At 50.4% G+C, this 11,748-nt stretch overlaps 1 protein-coding gene across 13 annotated transcripts in view; it reads left to right on the top strand.

The window, feature by feature from the left end:
- Positions 1 to 8: 8 nt before the first annotated feature.
- Positions 9 to 11,748, top strand: part of TSC2 (TSC complex subunit 2) — a 35,323-nt gene continuing 23,583 nt past the window's right edge. For 5 of the 13 annotated variants that reach the window (XM_025048443.1, XM_025048442.1, XM_025048435.1 and 2 more), the window contains exons 1-10: positions 4,027 to 4,160; positions 5,194 to 5,311; positions 5,748 to 5,796; positions 6,215 to 6,340; positions 6,697 to 6,770; positions 7,909 to 8,035; positions 8,864 to 9,007; positions 9,911 to 10,048; positions 10,635 to 10,738; positions 11,144 to 11,252. In XM_025048443.1, the coding sequence (XP_024904211.1) occupies positions 5,214 to 5,311; positions 5,748 to 5,796; positions 6,215 to 6,340; positions 6,697 to 6,770; positions 7,909 to 8,035; positions 8,864 to 9,007; positions 9,911 to 10,048; positions 10,635 to 10,738; positions 11,144 to 11,252 (969 nt within the window). In that variant the 5' untranslated portion in view covers positions 4,027 to 4,160; positions 5,194 to 5,213. Of the gene's footprint in view, positions 138 to 1,289; positions 1,377 to 2,975; positions 3,087 to 4,015; positions 4,161 to 5,193; positions 5,312 to 5,747; positions 5,797 to 6,214; positions 6,341 to 6,696; positions 6,771 to 7,908; positions 8,036 to 8,863; positions 9,008 to 9,910; positions 10,049 to 10,634; positions 10,739 to 11,143; positions 11,253 to 11,748 lie in introns of those variants that run through there. The other 8 variants (XM_015591012.2, XM_015591013.2, XM_015591009.2 and 5 more) reach the window with 5 other exon arrangements.

Raw genomic sequence — 11,748 nt, 5'->3', positions numbered from 1 at the left:
GCGCCAAGCCAACAAGCAAAGATTCAGGCTTGAAGGAGAAGTTTAAGATTCTTTTGGGACTGGGAACTCCAAGGCCAAATCCCAGGTCTGCGGAGGGCAAACAGACGGAGTTTGTCATCACAACGGAAATCCTGAGAGTGAGTGAGCTACTAGTGTCTTTCCTCCTAGACTGTGGGAGGTGCAAGGAAGACGGATTTGTTCTGTCAACAAGTTCTCTGGAAGATAGGTTGCTGGTGACCTTCTGTACCAGGCTGCTGTTTCCAGTACCATGGGAACATACATGTCTTTTTTTTCTGGAGATTCAGAAGTCAGAATCTTGGTGATTTGGTTCAGCACATGAGTTAGTATTTAGATGTTGAGACAAGAAAACTTATTAGATGGGGCCTGAACACTGGTCTCCACAGGTGATTAGGGTTATGGCCAGCTGTTAACTGGTAATTTGTGAGTCCCTGTGAGAAGTCTTTATTTTTTGTCTGTGTTTGAATCCCCCTGCCATATGCCTGGCACCATATTTTGCTCATGAATAAATGTTGAGTTTTTACACTTGTAAACTTTCCCATTCAGAACAACCAAAATGTATATTTATCAGTTGGTGAGTTTATCCTTGAACAACACAGGTTTGAGCTGCACGGGCCCACTTAAACGCAGATTTTAAAAATCCATGTATACATGGACCCTCACAGTTTCAAACCCACATCGTTCAAGGGTCAGTTGTATAAACGAAATGTGATACATTCGTAAAGAAGTATTATTTGTCAAAAAAAAAAAGGGATGAAGCACTGATACGTGCTACAACATGGATAAACCTTGAAAACATGCTAAGTGAAAAGCCAGTTACAAAGACCCTTGTAATGTGATTCCATTTATATGAAATGTCCAGAATGGGCAAACCAGTAGAGACAGATTAGCATTTGCCAGGGCCTAGATGGAGAAAGGAATGGGGAATGACTGTTAATGGGTGTAAAGTTTCCTTTTGAGGTGATGAAAATGTTTTGGAATTAATGGAGGTGATTACAAGCATTATAAATCTACTAAAAATTAAATTGTTTGGTTTGAAATGGCGCGTTTTATATGATGGGGTTTTTATCTCAATAAAAATATGCATCGATGGGGAGGAAGTCTGTTCTCACTTTGGTGAGATGGAGTAGTAAACTGGTGATTCCTAGTTTCAAAAAGGTCTGCTGCAAGTCTCCAGGGTGGGTACAATTCTTAGGGTGGTCTGTGATGGGCATTTAAGGACATCTGTTGCCAGAGCCTGGGCCACTTTTCCTTCTTTCATCTCTTTCCAGGAACTGAGTGTTGAATGCGGCCTCAACAATCGCATCCGGGTGATAGGGCAGATTTGTGAAATCGCAAAAACGAAGAAATTCGAAGAGGTAGGTCTGTCTCACTTGATGTACTGAAGAGATGCATGCAGGCTGTTTAGAAGCCTGATTTGGCTCTTTTTAGGAGCAGGATTGACAGCTAACATTGCTAATGAACTGATACACACCAATTTAATCTTCATCTTAGTGATGCGGAAGTGTCTGGAAATGCCCTGAGCACAACCCTGAAGGGCCAGTCTTGTGGGTAGGTGGAAGTAAAGGGATTAAAGCTTTTGTAGCAGATCTGAGAAAGGGTTTGTAGTGGCTTACAGATATGTATGCTTGTTTGTCTTCTCATTGCAAATTTAAGGGAAGGAAAAATAGAGGAATGTCAGGAAAGAATATGGTTTCACAGAGAACAATTCAAAGCACACCAGTCTTGGTGTCTTTTTTGGAGATGCATGTCTGGTTGATGGTATCAGGCAGCCTTAGAGACAGGCATATTTATTTCAGCCAACTGCTTCCAGGCTCTCTCCTGACATCCTGTGGACAGAGTGGGAAGTTGTCATTAGAGCACTTCCAGGCCTCTGCTCTAGTCCCATGTTTGTGTGAGTGACTCAGGAGAGATGTGGACCTCATACCTAGCAGATTTATATCTGCTAAGGGGGAGAGTGACCACTACATTCTCAGCAGATCATCTGAAACACGCAAGCTGCACATTACCAAGGATAAATATGAAAATAGGCATCTGCATTCATAAAGTTGCTTATATAGGTATGGAAAGATGAGGTATGGCTGGGCTTCCGTCATGTGAATAGACAGATAAGCCTGAGAAGCTTGGAAGAGTCCACAGGCTCACTGTCTGTGTTTTTGTGACTTAGAAGTATTATGAATGGGACAAAAGAGGTGAAAGTTCCAGTGTATCCCGAGTTTGTCAGAATGTCGGTCAGATAACTTCTGAAAGAAGTTTTAGTCCCATGTCTAAGAAGAGTGAGCCCAGGAAAGATTGAGTGGTCTGAAAACCCTGGTTGAAAGGAGTCTGGGATGGTTAACATAGAGAAGGGAATGTGACATGAGAGGTGATTCTGGGTAGCTGTGGGGCACGGGACACAGCTCTCCCATAGGCTGGGTGGACTTAGAGGAGGCAGATTCCAGAAGTCTGCCAGAGTTCTTGGCAGGTCAGGCTGGGCAGAAGAGTCAGGGCAGGGTGTAGTATTGAGTGGCCTGTGGCTGCGCTGGTGGGTTTACACGGAGGGAAGCCAGGGAGCAAGTTTCTGGGTCAGGCTGCAGGCCCAGGGACCATTGTCATGCTTCTGGTTCTGAGACTCTTTCAGTGACTTTCTCTACCAGAGTCTGAGCAAATTCTCAGGGGAACTTCTTGTGATCTCTGGGGCAGCCAAGACTGCTCCGCTCCCCTGTCCTGTCTGCTCTCCTTCCTCCCCAGCCTGTGGCCTGATGAGGGTTAAAGGGATCTACTAAGTTTTTGAAGTGGCTTGATGCTATTCCCTTTGTCAGGTTCATGGTCACCGTGGGCTGTGACAGGTACATAAGCTAGGGGCTTTAGAGGTGCAAGATCTAAGTCAAAAGACCCTGTTGTTCTGCTCTATCTTTTCCTCCCAAGTTGAGGGGGCCAGCATACCCTAATTGCCGTCCCTTCTTTGCCGGTGGCAGCATGCAGTGGAAGCACTCTGGAAGGCCGTTGCAGACCTGCTGCAGCCGGAGCGGCCACCAGAGGCCCGACATGCAGTCCTGGCTCTGCTGAAGGCTATTGTGCAGGGGCAGGTAAGGGGCAGTGGGCCTGTGCCCGGGTGGAGCTGGGATGGGTGTGTGGGATGATGTCGAGCTGCCCACTCACTGCTCCTGCTGGTCCCACTTGGACTCCTGTCTTTGGTGAAGGCACCAGGCACAGGGTTTGTAGTTCTCAGGGGCTCTGCAGCTAGATGGCCTGAGTGGGCATCCTGGCATTGCCTCTTGTATTTGTGTGACTCTGGGTGAGTCAGTGGAGCTCCCTGAGCCTCCACCTCCTCACCTATAAAAGGGGATGCTCATGCTCCTTCCTCCTCGGAGATGTTTTGGGGAGTAAATGAGGCAACTCATGCAAAATGATGAGAACAGAGCCTGGCACAAGTGAACCACTGTGCTCTTGCTCCACTGGACTTTGTTCCCCTCACCCTGGGGCACTCACTGCCTGTGCTCGCCATGCACTGGCCGTGCTGATCTCTGCTGTTCCTGGATTTCCCAGGCCACCACTTGTCATTCCTGCATGGAAGGCTCTGCCTCCCACCCCTGCCACTTCCTCTACTCTTTCATACCCAGCTGCCCAAGATGCTCCGTCACTTTTGGTGCGGTTAGACCATTGTCGTCCTGTGAGCACAAATGTGTCCACCCTGGGCTATGAGCGTAGTGGGTTGGAAGGCGGAACTGTACTGTCCCTCCTGTGTGCCAATTCAATTCCTGTGCCCAGAGCTGGACACATAGTGGGTGCTCCACACACACCAGTCAGCCAATGACCAGTGCATCTGATCTCTTACCCCAGGCCACTCCAATATTCTTAGTTTGTCCTTCACAGCCAGTTTCTGTGGGAAGGAGAAAGGGCCCTGAGTTGGGAGTCTTGGAGCCCACTGCACTTCCTGGACTTTTTACAGCTGCTCAGGAATCCCAGGTAGCTAGAGGATCCTGGCAGGACTGTGACCTCGTGATTTTGTCTTAAGGGGGACCGCTTGGGCGTTCTCAGGGCCCTATTCTTCAAGGCTATTAAGGATTACCCCTCCAACGAAGACCTCCACGAAAGACTGGAAGTTTTCAAGGCCCTCACGGACAATGGGAGACACATTACCTACTTGGAAGAAGAACTGGGTAGGTGCCACACTGAGTGTGAGGTTTCTCTAACTTTAGTGATTAAATTTAATCTGGGATGTGGAAGACTGCTGGGGCCCAGAGGGAGTGCTGCAGTTCATAGGGATGGCCTACAGAGGGTGATGTACCACACAGCTCTGCTTACCTGTGAGCAGCCTGGATCAGCCACCTGAATCTCCTGTTAAAAATGCAGTGACCTGGGATTTGCTCCAGACCTGCTGGTTCAGAACCCCTGGGGAGTGGGGCTTAGATGTGCCTTTTAGGTGGGCAGGAGGTAATCTGAGCCTTGCTGTAGGGAGAGTGTGCTGCTGGTCTGGGCATCAGGCCATGTCTTTCCCAGAATGCCCTGAGGTTTCTGGGGTGCCAGGGCCGCCTTGCCATGTCTTCCTCCTTGCTGTGTCTATTCCCTGGGCCTGACTTCCAGCCCTCCTCCTTGCTGGCCTTCCTCTTTATTGTCCTGACGGTCTGAGGTTTCCATGAGTCTTGAGATTTCATGTCACTACTGGGGAGAGAAGAGGAAGGAGGAAGAAGAAGTAAATCTGACTCAGGCCTTGCTGTTCTGTTGCCCAGAAATGGGTCTCAGCTGTTGATCTGCCTCCCAGAAAGGTGCTGACAGGGGGCCGTGGTCAGGTTTTATGTCTTAGTTTACTTGGCTAGCAGCTAAGCATTGCTTATGTCTTTGAGAGATTCTCTGTGGGAGTAGGGGGCCAGGAATCTGCTTTCTAGACACATGCACCAGTGATGTTGGCACCTCTAGCATCAGGGTTGGGGCACTGAGCGTGAGATGCAGAAGTAATGCTACTGCTTCTTATTCCAGATCCCCCTCAGTGCATCCTGGGGGTTGGTGAATTCTAGAGTCCATGACATACTGACCTGTTCGAGCTCCAGCTGACCCTCCCTCGGCCCTGTGTGTGCATGGCCTGCCTGTCATTGCACAGGGACCGGTGATGGGGTTTCCAGCAGTGAACGGGATGGGATATGTTTTCCTGGGGAGGAGGTGGTAGGAAGTACATTGCTCTCCTCTTCTTCCCAGCTGAGTTTGTCCTGCAGTGGATGGATGTTGGCTTGTCCTCAGAATTCCTTATGGTGCTTGTGAACTTGGTCAAATTCAACAGCTGTTACCTCGATGAATACATCGCATCAATGGTCCAGTAAGAAAAGCATTCCAATAATGTTACTCTGATCATAGTCCCACTGTCTTGGGTCTTCTTTTTAGCTCTGCAGGGTGAATAAAGCTATTGAAATCATCAAATAAATGGATTGGAAGTGGCCATAGCCACCTTCCTTTTAAATTGATATTCTGAGGCTTAAACTAGTGCTTTATTTGTAACACATATATTATCACTTGATGTTTTATTGTTATTTTATCATATTTTCAAAACACTGATAATCCATGAGGGCAGGGACTTAATCCTATTGGTGCTACACACGTAGCACTGAGCACCTGCTTGTCTGTGGTTGAGTGGGGGCCCTAGGTAAGACAAACCTCTCATGTAACTGACTCTGTAGAGTAACTAGAAAATAAATTGGAGCCACACAGCCTCTGGGGAAATGTCTTTTCAACTGACTTTACTCTTCTTCCAACAGCATGATATGCCTGCTGTGTGTCCAGACTGTGTCTTCTGTGGACATAGAGGTCAGTAGTTGCCCCTCTCCAGGGACTGTTCCTTTCACCGTCCTTCCTGGCAGCCTGGGTAGCATAGCAGTTGAGACCCTGGGCTCCAGGGTCAAGCTCTGTGCTTCCTCTCACTGGCTGTGTGGCCCCAGGCAAGCTGCTTGGCTTCTCTGAGTCTCAAGACTCTCCTGTAAGTAAGGGTGGTTGGATAATCTCTGCTGTTGGGTCATAGTTTGGGATGGGATGATCCACAGTGGCTGCAAGGTAGAAGTACCTCCCAGATGCTTACTTGCTCTTGTGGTTGCGAGGAAGGCTGCTTTGGCATTGGGGAGGGGTGACTCACTGACCAAAGGAGGGTGGGAAGGAAGCTGGAGGTGTTACCTGCCGGTGGGCAGGAATCAGGGCAGGGCCAGCATGACCCCTCTCTCCACCCCACCAGGTCTCTTTGCAGGTGCTGGATGCTGTGGTCTGTTATAACTGCCTGCCAGCGGAGAGCCTCCCCCTGTTTATTGTCACCCTCTGCCGCACCATCAATGTCAAGGAGCTCTGTGAGCCTTGCTGGAAGGTAGGGGTCTGAACCATTACCCCTCAGAGTTCTTCCTTGGATGAAATTATAAGCCAGGCACATGGACAGGACAAGGGCTGTTTTGTCTTCAATGAATGGCCATCTCATTCTCAGTGTGGTCAGACAGTGCTCTGTTGAGGGAGTCCAGTGGCATTTTCTCAAGTAGTTGAGCTGAGGTCAGAATTTTGGTGGCATTTTGAGAACTCTGCTGGCTCTGTATTTGGGAGAAGATAGTAGAGAGCTGGCTAGACACGGAGGACTTTGAAGCAGTGGCTGTGTAGGCCTGGCACATGGGGCTTGAGTTGGGGCCCTCACTCTTGTATCTGCCAATCTAACTGGTACATTTTGTTTCCCAGCTGATGCGTAACCTCCTGGGCACTCACCTGGGCCATAGTGCTATCTACAATATGTGCCGCATAATGGAGGACAGGTGAGTGCGGGCAGGGCCTGGGGTAGACGGTGAGGGGAGAGGTGGCAGGATCAGCTGCTGCAAAGCCTTTATGAGGGGGCTGTGTGAGCTGGCTCTTGTGTGGCATAGGCTAATGGGGAGGTTTCCTGTTCTTTTGGGGTGGCTCCTTCAGGAGCTTGCACTAAAACTAGAATGTACGTCTTATGCTTCTGATCTCCTTTCCTACTTTTGTCAATAAAATCAGAATGTTCAAAACTGGACTGGTAACCTCCCTCCCACACTTGGATCTAGTCCACTTGGGCTGCCTCACCATTGATCCTGTTATGAGGTCCTTGCCCTTACCTCCCACATCCCAAGTCCTGTTGCTTCTGCTCCAACTAGGGCCTCTACCCCACTCTCTCAATTCTTACCTTCTCTCTCGTCTCCTGCACACACTCTTGGCTTCTTGAAGTTCATTCCTTCACAGAGCTGCCACATGTTCTTTTTCCAACACAGATCAGTGTCACCCTTTTCTTGAAGTCACAGTGGTTCCCAGGATCAAAACTGCATGCTTAACTACAACAGGGCCTGGGTGGCCCGGCCCGGCCCCAGCCTGCAGCCTTTTGCTGTCTCCATCTTGCCATGCTCCCACCCACCCAGGGCCTCTGCATGTGCCCTTTGCCCTTGCCAGAATGTCCTTCCACTTTGATCGAGTTTCTCTGAGTGCTCCTTGACACCTTGGCACCGTTGTTGATTCCCTGACTGTCTTGAGCTGGTTTTGCTATCTCATCCTGTAGCTTTTCTTAGCTGTGATTTGAGGTGGAAACTTGGCATTTCCGCGCATGGACCTTTCATTCATGTCTGTGTGTCTTGGATCGTAAGCACCATGAGGGCAAGGGCCTTCTCTCTTTCACCTCTGTACCTTGGCATCTAGCGTGTCTTTGTGGTCAGCAGTGATGACTGTTGAAAGAATGCATGAATGAATCAAATAGTTGTTGCTGACCTCTGTTCCCTGAGCAGTGCCCCTCCCCTAGCCTTGCTTCTGCCCCATAAGTGCAGGGACCTCTGGGGAGGCCACCAGAAGCTTGGGCCCACCCCAGGCCCACCCTTGGGCCCCACAGAGGGCAGATACTGGGCCCGGGCTCTGCTCACATTTCATCTTTCTGGGGAATGCTTTCAGAGCCTACATGGAAGATGCCCCGCTGCTGAGAGGAGCTGTGTTCTTTGTTGGCATGGCTCTCTGGGGAGCCCACCGACTCTATTCTCTCAAGAACTCCCCGACATCTGTGTTGCCATCGTTTTATGAGGTAACTCTTTTTTTTTTTTTTTGCCACTGTGAGCTGGTGAGAGCTGGAGACCTCACCTTAGTCAAGCCCGCCTACTTGGCCAGAATAGGCCCATGAGACAGGGGTTCTGCTTCAGGGGCTTTAAGGGTATTTCCAGTCATTTGCTTTGTAACTGGAGATGAGGTTTAGGGCCATTTGAAGGTTTTATGCTCAAGTAAACATTATATCTTAGGAATTTCATCTCCTGCAAATTAGCATTAGAACTGTCAAGATTCTCCCAGGGATAGCGACACTTATTGGTGACAATTTCATTTGGTAATCTCACCTTTGCTCTAGAATTGAGGCCAGTGATAGGGCTTTTGTTTCTATGGTACCCAGTGGTGGTCTGAGCACTTCCTGTGTGTGTTCTCATGTAGTCATCGTGGCATCCCGGTGAGCTGGGCCATCACACCATCCTCATCTTACAACAGGGAGAACAGCTCAGACAAGCTGTGTCATGTCCAGGGTTACATAGAATCTCCTGATGGGCTGTTCTTTCTGCCCTTCCCCCACCTCACAGGGTAGCGGAGCATGCGCTCTGTGCATTGTTTATGTCAGGGTAGCCTTCAGGTTTCTCCAAGCTGGTAAGCCAGGAGTCTGGAATTCAGCCGAGCCAAACCCTTTGGCGCTAGTGTCAAAAAAACCACTTCTGGGCTCCTGTGATACTTGTTTGGCCTGTGAGATGTGTATAGGGAGTGTGGCCCTTTGAGGCATCTTACACTGGGTTCCGAGGGCAGTGTGATAGGGGGCTTCCTATGCATGAGTGAGAAGTGGTTGACCATTGCCTACTCCCTGGGCTTTGTGTTCCAGGCCATGACCTGTCCGAATGAGGTGGTGTCCTATGAGATCGTCCTCTCCATAACCAGACTCATAAAGAAGTACAGGAGGGAGCTCCAGGCTGTGACGTGGGACATTCTGCTAAACATTATCGAACGCTTGCTTCAGCAGCTCCAGGTGAGATCAGTGAAAATACTGTGGGCACAGGGAATACTGGGAACATGGACAGACAGGTCTGAGGGCCCTTCCCGGGGGGATGTGGCAAGCTGGTCTTACCTGGAGAATGGCTTCTGTACACCTGGGACCTTCTCTCAGAGCCTCCCGGGCTTGTTCCTCAGTGGTTTTTAGTTGTGTCAGCTAGCCATCCACTGAAGATGGCTGAGTTTTCCAAACCTGCTCCATCGTGGGGAGCAAGAATATGTAGAAGATGAGCAAGGGGGCGTGGCTGGCATTGATGAAGATTAACAGTTACATGCCAGGTCATCTCCATGGCCTGGAAGTAGACCCTGAAGACAGTTCTCTGAGTGTCTAGAAAGCTGGCCACAGCTTTGGCATAACTTTGGAGAACACAGCTGACCACAGCAGGCAGTGGGGGCATGCTGATGCGGGGGCTGCAGAGATGACAAGGCTGTGTGTAGCATGGGCTCAGAGCTGAGCCTTCTAGGGGACTGGGGTGGGCGATGTGCAGGTGGCCAGGCCAGAGGGAGGAAGGACTGCGACTCAGCGGGGACTGGATTCTCATCCTTCATTGTCACTGACCAGCTGGACAGGCGATACTTTATCCTACAGTAGCCAGCTAGGAGCCATGCCCCTGGGGCCTCCAGAAGATTCTTGAGCCTGGAGGAGGCATGAAGTACTGGCAGTTGATCTCTTTGAGGCCTGCTATGTGGGGCATAGCAAAGACTCCCTGGGAGTGGGGAATGAATAGGAATAGCCCTGCTGCCCCAAGTGCCCCCGCATAATTGGGATTATGCACCCTGCCCAGCAGGAGGACCTGAAGGGGTGTCTGGTTGCAGCTGGTCTTGAGTCCTTGAAGGAAGCCAGAAGTCACCTCTGTGTAACTGTACCTTTGTGTTGCAGAGCCTGGAGAGCCCGGAGCTCAGGGCCATCGTCCACGACCTACTGACTACGGTGGAAGAGCTTTGTGATCAGAATGAATTCCACGGCTCACAGGAGAGATACTTTGAGCTCATTGAGAGTTGTGCGGACCAGAGGCCTGTAAGACCATCTCTTCTTCCAACCCGGTGGGGCCTTTGGTGGTCAGGCAAGAGGGTGGTTTAGGACAGGCTGCTGGGGAGGGGTGGGACCACTCGGCTCTAAGAGCCCCGGCTGTGTAAGTCTGAAATTGAGTTCCATGTGTTTGAAATAAAGGGTTGGGCAGACTCCTGTTCTGGGATTTGTGTTCCAGCAGGGAAGTCTGACAGGGTGTCAGCAAGCTGAGGATGTGTGGAGCTGTCAGAGCACAGTGCTAGCCTAACTGTCAATTTCCTCCCACCTCTGTGGAGGAGGGTGCCGGCCAGCGCTGTGGAGACTTGTTGCTCGGCACGTCTGCTCCCTGGGTGGCAGGCAGTCCTTGTGCCAGAAATGCTCAGCTTGATGCCAAGGCTTTTATGTGGGGTTTTAAGTGAATTTTTAGCATTGCCAGTATAGCTTTGTCTTGGTGGACTCCCCACCTGGGCCTTGAAGTGGCTGGTCTCACCAAGTGAACTGTTCTCCTTGGCTAGCAGCATGGGGCTGTGTTTTTAAGAAAACCTCAGGGAAGGTCAAGTTGCTCATTAACACCAGGTTTTTCTCCTTTTGACAGGAGTCCTCCCTCTTAAACTTAATAACCTACAGGGCTCAGTCAATCCATCCGGCAAAAGATGGCTGGATTAACAACCTGCAGTTGCTGATGGAGAGATTCTTCAGGTGGGGAGCGTCTGGAGGCCTCTTGGGCCCTGGAGCCTGACTGGGCCAGAGTCTAGGACACTGAGAGTTAGGGCTGTTCTTTCTGATTCTTGAAAGTAACGATTCAGTAGGACAGTCCTCTGAGGCCTCTGTGCTTACTTCTTCCTGTGGAGTGGTTGTTTAGAAAGATGCTGTCTCTGAGGTCTGAGCTCTGTGCTTCTTTGCCCAGTTTTTGGTCTGGATGTTGACAAGCTGGGCCCCATGTGGGGAGAATCATCTGGTCTTGCCTCCTACCCAGGCTGGGGGGCTTTGGTTTCCTGTGGTGGGCCTGGGGTCTAAGTCTCCAGTGGAGCCTATGGAGCTTGGGATGCAGGGTGAGTGGGGCATGGTGCAGGGGGTGAGGCTGGCAGTAGTGCTCCCACTCAGCCCCAGCAGGTGTGCCCCTGTCCCCAGGAGTGAATCTCGCAGTGCTGTGCGCATCAAGGTGCTGGATGTTCTATCCTTTGTGCTGCTCATCAACAGACAGTTCTATGAGGTGAGTGTCCTGTGGCTGGTGGGGTAGCCCTGGGGCCCATAGAGGGTGAGGGAAAGACTCACCCAAGAAGCACTGCATGGCTCTGCTGGGCACCAAACCTCCTGGGGTCTACCTGGGACTTGGAATCTAACACACTCCTGTGTCAGGCTTTCTTAGCAGGCTTTGTCTGTTTACTCTGTTCATTTGTTCATTCATTTATTCATCTATCCACCCATCCATCCATCCTGTGGTGCTCCCTGCCAGTTCCTGCCTTCAGGGAGCTTCAGCTTGGTTATTACCCAGATTACAGAAGAGGGTCCATACATAGTCTTGCACAGGACGTTTTCCTTTTATCTTGTAATCACACTCACTGTTTGGATCTCAGCCCAGCCACTAGCTGCTGGGACGGTGCCAGGCCCTGCCTGTCTCTCTAGTGTTAGTCTTATTCCTCCAGCCCATCCTTCACTGGGTTTCAAAACTAGCATGCACCTGCCCATTGTGCCCTTTCCTCCAGGAG

The sequence above is a fragment of the Pteropus alecto genome, unplaced genomic scaffold (assembly GCF_000325575.1).
Source record: "Pteropus alecto unplaced genomic scaffold, ASM32557v1 scaffold44, whole genome shotgun sequence".
NCBI classification, from domain to species: Eukaryota; Metazoa; Chordata; class Mammalia; order Chiroptera; family Pteropodidae; genus Pteropus; species Pteropus alecto.
Note: the sequence above shows the minus strand (reverse complement) of the source record. Positions and strands in the feature narration are given on the sequence as shown.